This window comes from Urocitellus parryii, chromosome 6, assembly GCF_045843805.1.
Source record: "Urocitellus parryii isolate mUroPar1 chromosome 6, mUroPar1.hap1, whole genome shotgun sequence".
NCBI classification, from domain to species: domain Eukaryota; kingdom Metazoa; phylum Chordata; class Mammalia; order Rodentia; family Sciuridae; genus Urocitellus; species Urocitellus parryii.
Genome location: NC_135536.1, coordinates 88,640,408 through 88,655,134, shown reverse-complemented (window position 1 = coordinate 88,655,134; position 14,727 = coordinate 88,640,408). Strand labels below are relative to the sequence as shown.

The 14,727-nt window shown below is 37.0% G+C and overlaps 1 protein-coding gene and 1 non-coding gene across 2 annotated transcripts in view; one reads left to right on the top strand and one right to left on the bottom strand.

The window, feature by feature from the left end:
• Chp1 (calcineurin like EF-hand protein 1) overlaps nt 1-14,727 on the bottom strand; it is a 48,159-nt gene that overhangs the window by 22,696 nt on the left and 10,736 nt on the right. Inside the window, exon 3 of the mRNA XM_026392313.2 lies at nt 896-976. Coding sequence (XP_026248098.1) covers nt 896-976 — 81 coding nt within the window. The remainder of the gene's footprint in view (nt 1-895; nt 977-14,727) is intronic.
• On the top strand, nt 6,341-6,479 carry LOC113186196 (small nucleolar RNA SNORA70). The gene has a single exon (XR_003301242.1). It is a non-coding gene; the product is annotated as a small nucleolar RNA SNORA70 (small nucleolar RNA).

The window sequence follows — 14,727 nt, the reverse complement described above, 5'->3', positions numbered from 1 at the left end:
AATATAATAATTTTGGGGGTATGTTGGTTAAGTTAAATCAAATGCTTACTGTCAAAGTTCACTTGTTTATTTTTACTCTTTAAATGTGGCTACTAGAAAAAATGTAACTACACATGAGTCTTGAATAGTACTTTTATAGACTAGTTTTGAGAGAAAGCACACAAATGAGCCAAATGTTACCAATAAATCAATATATTCATGTGAGTCAAAGATGCAGGAATTCTTTGTAATATTTAAAATTTTGCAACTTTTCTGTAAATTTGAAATTATTTCAAATATTTTTTAATATTTATTTTTTAATTGTAGTTGGACATAATACCTTTATTTCATTTATTTATTTTGATGTGGTGCTGAGGATGGAACCCAGGGTCTCGCATTTCTAGGCAAGCGCTCTCCCGCTGAGCCACAATCCAGCTCTCGAATAAAATATCTTTAAAGTCCAATTTTACAATAGTGATAAACAGAGATTAATCTAACACTTTGTTTGTTTTGTGGTGCTAGGGATCAAACCCAAGGCCTAATATATGCCGGATAAACAGTCTACTCCTGAGTCATATTCCCAGTCTGTAATCTAAGAATTTTGAAGATAGGCTCACATATATATTTAAGTCTAAAAGAGGGAGGAGACAAGGCTGGGGATGTGGCTCAGTGGTAGAGTGCTTGCCTGGCATTTGTGTGGTCCTGAGTTCAATTCTCAGCGCTACCAAATTTAAAATAAAAGAGAGGGAAGAAGATAGAACAGAAGAGATGATTTAGATATGATAAAATTAGGAATGCCCAACATAATCAGGGGATTATGTCTGAAATAACTCAAATAATATCATTATTCCAACTCAGTAATTAATTTAGTTTAAGACAGCCAAAGGAAGGAGATCCAACAGCTGCCCCAACTCACCCCTCTGGAAAGAAGGCATTAATGATCCGGTCCCCCAATGGGTTGATGGCAAGTTCTGGAATCCTCTGGAAATCTTCACGGCTGCCAAAAGAATCACTTTGGGTTAGAGATCAATGGCCCTTAGAAAGAACTCTTACATCTGAAACAGGGTACAAACTAAGAAGAATATTACCTCTTGGAATTTATTTTGGGGGCAAATTATACCAAATAATTGCAAAGAATAGCACTTTAATAGCTGCCAAATATTTCTTGCATCAACTCAGGGGTAAAAGTAGCCATATTTGACTATGCCACATTCCAGTGAATTCAGCACACAGGTTACGTCAACAAACTATCTGACAAGGAAATACTAAGCTGTTCCTTAGAATTTAAATGTGGGGGGAAAAGCTTTTTTTTTTTTTTTAAACTTTTGAGGTGCTGCCACATCCTGGTAAGATCTCAAGCACCAGGCTGTGGTTGTGGCTCAGTGGTAGAGCGTTTACCCTAGCACATGTGAAGCACTATGTTCGATCTTCAACATCACATAAAAAAATAAATAAAATAAGGGTATTGTGTCCATCTATAACTAAAAATACTTTTTAATAATCTCAAGCACCTACTAAATACAAGGAATTCTTAGATGATATTTACATTCAAGAAAGAACGTGACAACCAAATGATTTCCATATTTCTGGATTTTCCTCCATCTCCTTTTATACTAGAGCTAGAGAAGTATTTGATCATTGAACATGACAAGAGCAGTCATCCTCACACAACTGGGAAGTTGTGTTCAGTGAATATTAGTAGTTATCATTCACCACATATACATCCTGTACTGCTCTAACTTTGTTTATATACAATATCTCATTTCTTCATGCCAATGCTTTATCTATACCCTTTTAGGGCTGAGGAAACTGAATCAATTGGGATAAAGTAATTTGCCCTTGACACAACTACTAAGTAGCAGAAATGTGATTTGAATCCAACTCTGTAAGTCAAAGTATGTGCTTTAAAAAAAATAAATAAATAAATAAATAAAAACACATTACTTTCCCATGTTAAACTTTTTTGTGTGCGGGGGGGGGGGGTTAACAGGGCTTGCACTCAGGGGTGCTTAACCACACCCCTACCCCTTTTAATTTTTTTATTTTGAGACAGGGTCTCACTAAGTTGCTTTGCTTAGTTGCTGAGACTGGCTTTGAACTGATGATCCTCCTGACTCAGAGCCACCACATCTGGCTCCCATGTTAAACTTTTTGAAAGAAAGTTGCTCTCTCAAAACATGTTCAACAGACATTTGTGTGTGAGAGAGTGTGTGTGTGTGTGTGTGTGTGTGTGTGTGTGTATTTATTTATTTATTTATGGTGCTGAGAATTGAATCCAGTGCCTCATATATGCTAGGCAAACAGTCTACCACTGAGCTACAATCCCAGATCTCAACAGACATTTTTTAAATTAAATAATTTTTTTTTTGTTGGTGGTGGTGAGATGGAGTCTTACTATGTTACCCAGGCTTCCTTCAAACGTGGACTCAAGCAATGATCCCATCTCAGCCTCCATGCAGTCGTGACTACAGATGCATGCCACCATAACTATTTCAAGTTCTTAATAGTCACTCCTAAAAACCTTCTTTAGGGGCTGGGGTTGTAGCTCAGTGGTAGAACACTTGCCTCGCATGTGTGAGGCACTGAGTTCGATCCTCAGCACCACATAAAAATAAATAAATAAAGATACTGTGTCCATCTACAACTAAAAAGAAAATTTTTTAAAAGTCTCAGAATATATATATATATATATATATACCTTCTTTAGATGACATCCTGTGCCAAAATTCAAAGTTGTATAAAACATATTTGTGCAGCACTCTTCAAGAATAGCAATGTTGCCAGGTGCAGTGTTGCACACCTATAATCCCAGCAGCTCAGGAAGCTGAGGCAGGATTTTGAGTTGAAAGCCAACTTCAGCAACTTAGCAAGGCCCTAAGCAACTTAGAGAGACACTGTCTCTAAATAAAATACAAAAAAAGGTTGGGGATGTTGCTTAGTACACCCCACCCCTGAGTTCAATTTCCAGTATCAAAAAGAAAAAAAAAATCTATGTCATGAAGGGTAAAGAAAAGCAGAGGGGCTGAGGTAGAGCATGTACTTAGCATGCATGAGGTCCCAGGTTCAATCCCTACCATTATATAAATAAACAAAAAGAGAAAGGTAGGAGATTGTTCCAGATCAAAGGAGACTAAAGAGATTAAGTCCAACTGATCCCTTGGACTAAGGAAAAAAACTTCTATAAACAACATTATTAGAAGATAAGTGAAAATGAAACATGAATTATACAGAATATGGACATACTGAATATGGAATATTACATACTAACACTGTATAAAAATGCTACATTTCTTGATTTTGATCTGAGACTATCCTTGTAATAGGAAATAGTCTGAAATATGTAAAACAAATGTGAACAATTGTTACTCTGGGTATCAAGTATACAAAAGTTCTTTGTACTGTTCTTGTACATAGCAATATTCTGTAAGTATGAAACTACTTCTAGATAAAAAGTTATAAAAATACAAACTTCAATAAATCTGATTCCTGCCTCTTAGAAGTTTACTAATAGAAGATAAACACATCGTTGCTCTGTCTTCTTCATACTAAATGCTAATGAAGGCAAAACAGCATGAAATGCTCCTGTTTTACTCAGAAATCTTCACACTCTGTTCCTCTTATGGTTTAATATTTACATGGTACTTAACAATTAGCTCATCTTTACTACCTCTGAAGACAGGTAGAAACTGACCTACTGGACTAAGCACAAAGCCCTGGAACAATAACTCTGGACTTTAATCTTTCGTGATCACGTAGGGTAATAATTTTTGTAACAATGAATGACACAAAAAAGCCATTCATAACTGAATTTCTTAAAATGTGTGAGGCTTTGGATTCGATGCCCTTTACCAAAAAAAAAAAAAAAAAAAAGTTAAAAGATAATCACTTAAGTCCTGATTATTTAACTCAACAAATATGTACCCAGCTTTTATTAAACAATGTCATGAAATACAAAGTCCATATTATCACCAAAATGTAGTTCTTCTTGTTTGACCAAGGTTAAAAAAAATCAATATTCCCTTTTAAATTAAGACTACAGCTGATTTGAATTGCATGGTTACATACTTAAGTTTAATGTCTAACAAGCTTAATAATTTTAGCTGAGAAAAGACACGTTTAAACACCAGGTCTAGTATCAATTTTGGGGCACACAACTTAGCCTGAAACCCTCAGTCTTAATAGTGGGATCTAGATTTGGACTTTCCAATATTAACAAGGACTTAAACCCTGTCCTTTGATACTATCTAGTTCTAGTTTTACTATTTTGTTTTTATATACAAGTGCTTCCAGTTACCAGACCAAAGGGAATATTATTTAAAACATCAAAATTTAAAATGGCAGTGTATTAAAAACAGGTTTTCAACTGTTGAACAATAGACAATTGTATAGAACATCTAAAATATGGATTGTCTGAGCAGTTTTTCTAAAAGTTAATTTCTCAAATTTGCCAACAAATCCAACCCCAATAGAGAAAAATTAAATACTCCAAAGTGGTCTACATGCAAGTGTAAAATTCATTTGAAATAAATGTGAACTCATTACAAAACACACCAACATTATATTTAGCCTTACAGCATACCTAGGAAGTTTTTTTGAGAAAAAGACATTGTTACTATTAGTAGGCAAGTCCACAAATGAAACCATATACAGTGGCATTCTTTGCGGCCAAAAACTTCCTCAGGAGCAGTGGTTTTCCAGACATTCAAAAGCACAAAGATGGGGATGTGGCTGGGGATGTGGCTCAAGCGGTAGCGCGCTCGCCTGGCATGCGTGCGGCCCGGGTTCGATCCTCAGCACCACATACCAACAAAGATGTTGTGTCCGCCGAAAACTAAAAAATAAATATTAAAAGATTCTCTCTCTCTCTCTCTCTCTCTCTCTCTCTCTCTCTCTCTCTCCCCTCTCTCACTCTCTCTTTAAAAAAAAAAAAAAAAAAAAAAAAAAAGCACAAAGATGCTATGAAAAGTCAGTTTGAGAGAGACTGTGAGTAAACAGAGGTTCTTTTTTTTTTTTTTTTTTTTTAATATTTATTTTTTTAGTTCTCGGCGGACACAACATCTTTGTTGGTATGTGGTGCTGAGGATCGAACCCGGGCCGCACGCATGCCAGGCCTAGCGCGCTACCGCTTGAGCCACATCCCCAGCCCGTAAACAGAGGTTCTATACCTCTATACTGATTTCTTTCATTGTGGAAGTTCCTTCTCTATTTTCTCTCTCCTTTTTCTTTTTTTTTTTTTAATTGTTGTTTTTTGTTTTTTTCTTCCATGCTGGAACCAAAACAGTAGGTTCGCACATGTTAGGCAGGTGCTATACAACTTAGCTACATCCCTAGCCCTAGTAAAATCCCTTCTCTTACACAGAGAGTTGGTCTCACAGGAACCTATTTATATTTCAAGTACCCAGAGGTTGATGATTTATATGAATTTTACATAATGAGGTGAATAAAATCTGTTAATTTGACATCATTAAACACACATTCATTTGAGAACACAGCCAGGCATGGTGGCATACACCTATAATCACAGCTACTCAGGAGGCTGAGGCAAAAGGATCTCAAGTTCAAGGCCAGCCTGAGCAACTTAGTGAGACCCTGCCTCAAAATAAAACAAAACAGGCTGAGGATGTAGCTTAGTGATAGAGTACTTGCCTAGCATGAACAAGGCCCTAGGTTCAATCATCAGTACTACAGAATTAAGGGGGAGGGTGGAAGGAAAGTATTAGGGAATGAGATTGATCAAATTATGTTGTGTGCATATACAAGTATGGCATAATGAATCCCACTATTATGCATAATTATAATGTACAAATAAAAAAGAGAAAATAATCAAGAGTTTAACAGATTAATTATATGGTACAACATATTAACACTGAAACAACAATATTTTCTAATACCTAAAGTATTTAATTAATATTTTAAATTCAACTGACAAGATCATTTTGTTGTTATATGACAGAATTTTTTCCTATACAGTGCCAATAAATGTTCAAGCCAGTATTTGCTAGTTTATCCACTGTTTGCTAGTTTAGTGTTCCAGGGTCAGACTGGATTATCTGCAAGGCTGCATTCTGACTTTTGGTTGAGAGTGGTGTGCACATACACATTCACCTCCTCTCATTCTTTAAAACTCCCCGAAATGTCAGCCAAAAGGTATACATGGGAATATTTCCATAGTATAAACAATCAGGATAGCAGAAATGTACTAAGTAGCTGAGGTATTCTAATAAATTCTGGAATTCAGAAGGCAGATGTGGATGTTGTAACAGAAGTTTGAGCAGAAAGGGTGCAGCAGAGTTGAGAACCATTCTGCCCTGCAGAATTTCACTAAGGCACCATACTCAGTTGCAAAGTAAGGGAAGTAGTATTAAAAGTAATTAATTAAAGGATCTTTTAAAGAATGGGCCCAGGGGATCCAATGTGCAATGACTGCAAACAGCAATCTCCCCAGTGGTTTATAAAGTCTGCTGCTTGTACAGGTTGCCCAGGGGACCTTGGAGGCAGCACTTTCCAATGGATATTCATGTCTCTGATCTTTTGTTGTGCCCAATTTAAGCTTAAGACAAGTATGTGGAGTGCCTTTGAAAAACCTAAGAACTGGCTGGCTAGAGTTATAGACAGTGGCAGAATGATTGCCTAGCATGCATAAGACCCTGGATTCTATCCCCAGAACCCCCCTACACACACACACACACACACACACACACACACACACACACGCATTCACGAGAAAAGAAAAAGGAGAAGGAAAGAAAAACCCTAGCATGATGATCAGGGTTCACAATAGCCAAGTCATAATGTCCAACTGCAGAACAAGGATAGAGAACCTACATTTGAGCCACATTCAAGTTCCCTGGCCACCAGAAGATCCACATCTCAATGAAGTGAAATTTTACCATGATTAATGTGGATGAATCTTAAGATATAGAGGCTATGAAGCAGGTTATCATGGATGACTGTAGGGTCATATATATCCCCAATCTTGATTCCTCAGACAAGTGGTGGGCCCAGGATTCATGAGGTCTTCATTGTGCTTCCCACTCCTTGTGTACATCCATTAATAAATTATTTTTCCATCTAAAAATTTTTTTAATTGTGTATGCACCTAAAAATAACAATGAGTTGGTTGCCAACTATTGCCAGTGCCCATTCCAGGCATACAAAACCAAAGCAATCATAGAAATATTTTATCCAAATAATGGCATCTAAGTAAGATTTCTAAGATTATAGTATATATTATATTCTGTGAAACACCAACCTAAAATTATGGTTTGTGTAAAAAGGAGTCTATAGCAAAAGAGCAAATCAATTTGACAAATACTGTTTACAATATTCTCCCTTGGAAATTTCCAATTATATATGATGTGGGTAAAATTCTGTCATAAAGAAGCTTTAAACCAGGCTGGAGATGTGGCTCAAGTGGTAGCGCGCTTGCCTGGCATGCGTGTGGCCCGGGTTTGGTCCTCAGCACCACATACAAACAAAGATGTTATCAGCACCACATACAAACAAAGATGTTATGTCTGCCGAGAACTAAAAAATAAATATTAAAAAATTCTCTCTCTCTCTCTCTCTTTAAAAAAAAAAGAAGCTTTAAACCTCATTTATCAAACTTTTCACATATTTTTTAATACAATACCTATTGACAGACCAAGGAATCTATTAGTCTATAAAACATACTTTAGGGGCTCGCATTGTAGCCCAGTGGTAGAGCTCTTGCCTAGCATGTGTCAGGCACTGGGTTCAATTCTCAGTATTGCATATAAACAAACAAAAATAATGGTTCATAAACAACTAAGAAAAAAGATACATGTATGTATACATATGTATATAAGTTTATATTTAAAGAACATACTTTAGAATGAATCTAAAAACACTTTGAAGAAGCTCTATTATAACCAAAGTTTTTTATAGATCGTATTTTATGTTCTATTGAGAAATAATCATTACAAAGGAATGTGAAATGCCAAGAATCTACACTAGAGCTTCTCACTCTGCCGAATTTGGCTTCATGTCACAGATATGGACACACTACCTTTATTTTACTTATTTATTTCTATGTGGTGCTGAGGATGGCACCCAGTGCCTCATGCTTGCAAGACAAATGCTCCACCACTGAGCTATGACCTCAGCCCAGGCCACAGATATGGAGAGGAAAGATTAAAAACGGTTGAAAAGCCAGGTGTGGTGGTGTGTACCAACTACTCAGGAGGCTGAGGTACGAGGATCACCTGGGCTCAGAAGGTTGAGAGTCAGGCCAGCTCAGGCAACAGAAACCCCATCTCTAAAAAAAAAATCATAGAATGAAAAGTATTTCTCCTAACACACCCAAATGCCTTCTTAAGAAGGTGGAATCTGTTGCAGCTAATACAAAATTGGAAGTCACTAACTTTCAGCAGAACACACATATGGATTCTGAAAAGATAAAGTTCAAACTGGCAGAAAAGGCTGCAAAGAGCTGATTTGCTCTGTAGTACCAAAGAATAAGGGTTCACCAGCTAATTTCCATGGTTAGAGGGAGTAGGAGAGTAGTTGGCTGGAATCTGACCAAATGGCTAGAGGTTGAGATGCTTCTCAACTGGAAGCTCAGCCAGTGAGAAATCTCTGAGAATGAGTGGATTCATCAAAATGAGTAACATAAAATGTGCTATAGTTGCTTATTATTTGACATATTATTTGGTCTATTCTAATGGGATAATTTCCTTTTTGTAGTCAAGGTGGTTTGGTGTGTCTTCCATATTCAAATCCACTCATAAGAATGATCAAAGAACAGGTTTAAGAATTAGAGCTTGGTGAAGCTAAGTACAAAAAAAATCAGATTCAGAGGACTGTGAAATCAAAAATTACCCATCACTTCCTACCACCTCTTCTCACACAAAGAATGTGTAGAAATCAGCACTGAGAACTGTGGCTAGCACATTTATAGGTACTCAAAAATCCCTAACAAATGAGCAAGTGAGTCCACCCATTTCCCACAGAGTACAAAATGGTGCTTTAGTGGTCGAGGAAATTTTTTTTTTTTTTTTTTTTTGGTACTAGGGATTTAACCCAAGGGCACTTTTCCACTGAGCCACATCCCTAGCACTTTTTTTTTTTTTTAAATATTTATTCTAAAGTTTTTAGGTGGATACAACATCTTTGTTTTACATTTATGTGGTGCTGAGGATCAAACCCAGTGCCTTGTGCATGCTAGGCGAGCACTCTACCACTGAGCCACAACCCCAGGCCCTTTTGAGACAAGGTCTCATTACGTTGCTTAGGGCCTCACTAAATTGCTGAAGCTGGCCTTGAATTTGTGATCCTATGAGCCATCACACTGGCAATTCAGAGGCTGTTGAATTTGTAATCCTTTTACTTCCATTTTCTGGTGGGATTACAGGCATATGCTACCAGGCTAGGCTTCAGCAAATCTTACCTAGACTTTAAAGAGTACATGACACTAGCTGACATCTGAAATGTTTTCTCATTTTATAAAAACTTTTCCATTGTTTTCCACCAAAAAGTGGGAATAATGAAAACATACACATTTACGAGTTGCCTATTTTCTACAAAGAAGAAAAGAACTTGGAATTAACATAAATTCTCTATTTTTATTGAGTAGTTCAATCTGAATTTATGAGGAAGATATAAATCCAAACTCAAAGGAATGATTAAAGTATTAAAGCTGTTTCATTCCAATATCTTTCCATACCACCATAGTTGTACACATGAATCCTGGCTAGTGTCCTCAAGATCGTCAAGACTTCTAAAAGGCAAGCACATGGTTCTTATTAGGCCATGTTCAAAGCCATCATCTGATTTCCTCCTAACTATGATGATGAAGCATGGATACACTGGCAAATTGTAAATTACTAATGGTCACTGAGCTCGGAAAATGCTGTGAAACTTACAGGCAAGTTAAGCAAGTGTGGAATGATCAGTCCCAGATTATCTATCTATCTATCTATCTATCTATCTATCTATCTATCTATCTATCTATCTATCGGTATTGAGTATTGAACCCAGGAGCCCCTGCTTAACAACTGAGCCACATCTCCAGCCCTTTCTTATATTTTAATTTAGATACAGGATCTTGCTGAGTTGCTTAGGGCCTCACTAAATTACTGAGGCTAACCTTGAACTTGCAATCTTCCTGCTTCAACCTCCCAAGCCACTGGGATTACAGGCATGCACCACTGCACCCGGCTCAGCCCCAGATTTGATGTGCAACTGAAAGACCTAGAAAAATGAGAGAATGACATGCTCCCATCCTATCAGTTTGGTTTCACTGTCCTGAGAGCCTAAGATGGCATTATGGACCACGAAGAAGCAAGATGAAAACACGAAAGGAGAGAAAATCCTGCAGTTCTCTTTTTTTTTAAAGGAGGAAAATTTTATTTGGGGCTCACAGTTTCAGAGGTCTCAGTTCGTAGATGGCTGAATCTATTATCTGGACTCAAGGTGAGGCAGAACCACATGGTGGAAGGGTATGGTAGAGGAAAGCAGTTCAGGATGTGGCACCAGAAAGCAGAAAGCCTGCAATTCTCTAAAAATATAATATATATATTCAAATAAAATGCCTCAATTGACAAAGAGAAAAATAGAGGTTTCTACTCTGGTTACCTTTCGAGTACAAATCCATATAGTTTTTTTTTTTTAATATTTATTTTTTAGTTGTAGTTGGACACAATACCTTTGATTTTTTTTTTTTTTTAAGCTGTTGATGGATCTTTATTTACTTGCTTACTTATATGTGGTGCAGGGAATAGAACCCAGTGCCTCACACATACGAGGCAAGCACTCTACCACTGAGCTACAACTCCAGCCCCACAATACCTTTATTTTATTTATTTATTTTTATGTGGTGTTAATGAGGATGGCATGTGCTAGGTGGTGCTCTACCACTGAGCCACAACCCCAGCCCAATCCATATAGTTTTAATAGTATCTTCAACAAATGATGCTGGGACAACTGGATATCTACATGCAAAACATGAAGATGGACTCATACTATATAGAGAAAAACAACTCAAAATTAATCAAGGACTTAAGAATAAGCACTAACACTATAAAACTCTTACAAGAAAAAATAAGGATAAGTCTCCAGGGCCTTAGATTTGGCTATCATTTCTTTCTTTCTTTTTTATAAATATTTTTATTTATACATGGACACAATATCTTTATTTTGTTTATTTATTTTTATGTGGTGCTGAGGATTGAACCCAGTGCCTCACGTGTTTGAGGCAAGCGCTCTGCCACTGAGCCACAACCCCAGCCCCTTAGCTATCATTTCTTAGGTATGACTCCAAAAAAAACTTAAAGAAGTTGTGCTCCATGAAAATACAAAGTTTTGTTAATAGTGAACCCTACCATTATGCACAATTATAATGCACCAATAAAAAATGGAAAAAAATTAAAAATTTTTCTGCTTCAAAGAACAATGTAAAGATAGTAAAAGAAATTCCACAAAGCTGGGATGTAGTTCAGTGTACAACACTTATCTAGCATTTTATCTTTAAAAAATGTTGATTTTGGGGCTGGGGATGTGGCTCAAGCGGTAGCACGCTTGCCTGGTATGCGTGCGACCCGGGTTCGATCCTCAGCACCACATACCAACAAAGATGTTGTGTCCGCCGAGAACTAAAAAATAAATATTAAAAATTAAAAAAAAAATAAAATAAAATAAAAATAAAAAATAAAAAATGTTGATTTTATCTTCAGCACCCAAGTGGAGGAAAAAACAAAAAGAAAAGAAAATCTGTAGAACAGCAAAACAAATATTTGCAAATAATATATAAAGGTCTTGTATTCAGATAAGAATTAATGTTAAGGGTCACATTACATAAAAAAACTCTTATTAATCCATGTTAAATATCCAGATTATACAAAGAGTCCTTACAACTCAACAACAAATAGACAAGAGAGAAAAGAGAAGAGAAGAGAAAACCCAAACAATTAAAAAGTGCAAAGTAACTGATAGGCATTTCTCCAAAGAAGTTATACAAAGGGGCCAATAGGCACATGAAAAGCAGCTCAAAGTCAGGCAGAGTAGTACATTCCTATAATCCCAGTGACTTAGGAAGCTAAGGCAGAAGGTCTGCAAATTCGAGGCCAGCCTCAGCAATGTAGTGAGAAAAAAATAATAATAACAAGGGCTGGGGAAACAGATCATACTGATGGACCTGTATGTAGAGCACCCCTGGGTTCAATCCCCAGTACCTCCAAAACATAAATAAAGAAAAGAAGGCTAGGGGCTGGGGATGTGGCTCAAGCGGTAGCGTGCTCGCCTGGCATGCGTGCGGCCCGGGTTCGATACTCAGCACCACATACAAAGATGTTGTGTCCACGGAAAACTAAAAATAAATAAATAAATATTTAAAAAAAAAAAAAAAAAGAAGAAGAAAAGAAGGCTCAACACCATCAGCCATTAGGGAAATACGAATCAAAACCACAATGATACACCACTTCACATCTACTGGGATGGCTACAATCAAAAGAATAAGTGCTGATGAAGATATAGAGAAACTAGCATCTTTGTACACTACAGTGGAAAAGTCTTATGGTAGAGTCCCTGAAGAAAATGGTGTGGCAGTCCCTCGATAAGTTAAGCAAAGAATTACCATATTAACCACAATTCCACTCCTAAAGATATGCCCAAAAGAAATTAAAACATATGTCAACACAAAAATGCTCAGTTAGACTATTTATAATAGCTAACAGATATAAATGCCCATCAGACTTATGAATGGATAAAATGAAATGTGGTATCCATAAGTGGGATATAAATCAGCCATAAAAAGGAATAATGTATGATACATGCCATACATGAATGAACCCTGAAAATATCATGTTAAATGGAATGAAGCTAATCCCAAAAAGATCACATATTATATGATTCCATTTATAAAAAATGTCCATAGGAAGACAAAGTATAGTAGTGGTTGCCAGGGGTTCAGGAAAAGGGGAAATGGGAAGTGACTGCTTATGAGTATAGAATTTTCATTTGGGGTGATTAAAATGTTCTAGAGCTAGATTATGGTGATGGTTGTACAATACTATAAATATACCTAAAGCCACTGAGTTGGTTATGTTATATGTATTGTGCCACAATTAAAAAAAAAAAAAAAAAAGCTGCTGGGCATGGTGGTTGGAGTCTTTTTTTTGTCTTTTCTTTTTTGGAACTGGGGATCAAACCCAGGGTTCATGTATGTGAGGGAAGCACTTTGCCACTAAGCAACATCCCAGTCTCAATCCCAGCTACTTGGGAGGTTGAAGCAGGAGGCTCATGGAGTCCAAGGTCAGCCTGGACCCCTACCCCCCCCCTTTTTTTTTTTTAGTATTTTGTTTTAGTTGTAGTTGGACACACACGTTTATTTTTATGTAGTGCTGAGGATCGAACCCATCGCCCCGCACATGCTAGGCGAATGCTCTATCACTGAGCCACAATCCCAGCTCCCTGTACCCCCTCTTAAAAAACAAAACAAAACAAAAACACCTAGCATGGTCTTTGCACATACTAAGAATTCATTGACTTGAACAGCATGATTTCAGTTGTCAGTGCTAACAGATTTTTGCCCTATAGAAATACAGCCCTCTGAATTTACCAGCATTCTCTAGCTTTTTTGCCTAAAGATTATACCTAAAGGGTATAATCATGCTACATTCTAGGAATGTGCTAGAAGCCATTGCAAAGAAGTTCCAAACTGTTTCAGGCCAGTCACTAGAAAGGCAAATAGCTTTATTAATGCCAATCAAAGCTAAAAAACAATGGCATTAAAAAAAAAAAAGGTTGCTAATGAGAGGGTGGGGATGATGGGAGGAGATATTTCATTTGACTATGACAATTGCAAGCACAAAACAATAGAGCATTATATTACTCTGAGATCATATATTTAATCTAGAGCAGAGTTTCTCAAATGTTAGCACTACTGACATTTAGGACAATATGATTCTTTGTCATGGAAACTCTTTTTTTTTTTTTTTTTTATCCTGTGCATTGCAAAACACTTAGCAGCATCCTTGGCTTCTACCTACCAGATACCAGTAGCATTCTCTAATCACATCAATAAAAAAATGCCTCCAGACCTTTTGCCCTGTGTGGTAAAATGGCCTTCTAATTAGAATCATAGCTCTAGACAAAATACTAAGCATTTTGTCTAGTTTTAACATCAATATACACAGAGTCATGTACCCTAGGGTTTTAGTTTGGGATATAAGAGAAGAGGAGAGAAGACAAAATCACCTACACCACCTATGGGTCAGCTTCTTAAAAAAAAAATCATCATTTAGGAAAGAGCTGTGGGGAAATGGTAGCAAAGAGCTAAAATCTCTCTTTTTTTTGGTACTGAGAATTTAGCCTAAGAGTACTTTACCTCTGAGTTACATCCCAAGCCCTTTTATTTTTATTTTGAGACAGGGTCTCACTAAGTTGCTAAGGGCTTCACTAAATTGCTCAGGCTGACCTTGAATTTGTGATCCTCCTGTCTCAGCCTCAGAGTCACTGGGATTATGGGCACAGAGATGAAATCTTGAAAGTACATTCCTAGGACCAGACAATGGACACCTAAACAAAGGGGAACTGGAATAAAGCAACACCTAGTGGTAAATTTAGTGTCATTGTTCTGCTAATTTAATTCCCTCATGGATGAATGATACTCAAAGACTGGTGATGAAATGCTTCTTTGACTCCTCAAGCTGGACACCTATCATGTCTGCCCGTGGGATAAGGGCAGCTATCCAGACACTGCCAGAGTTTCTGGCTTCTGTGAGGAAAATA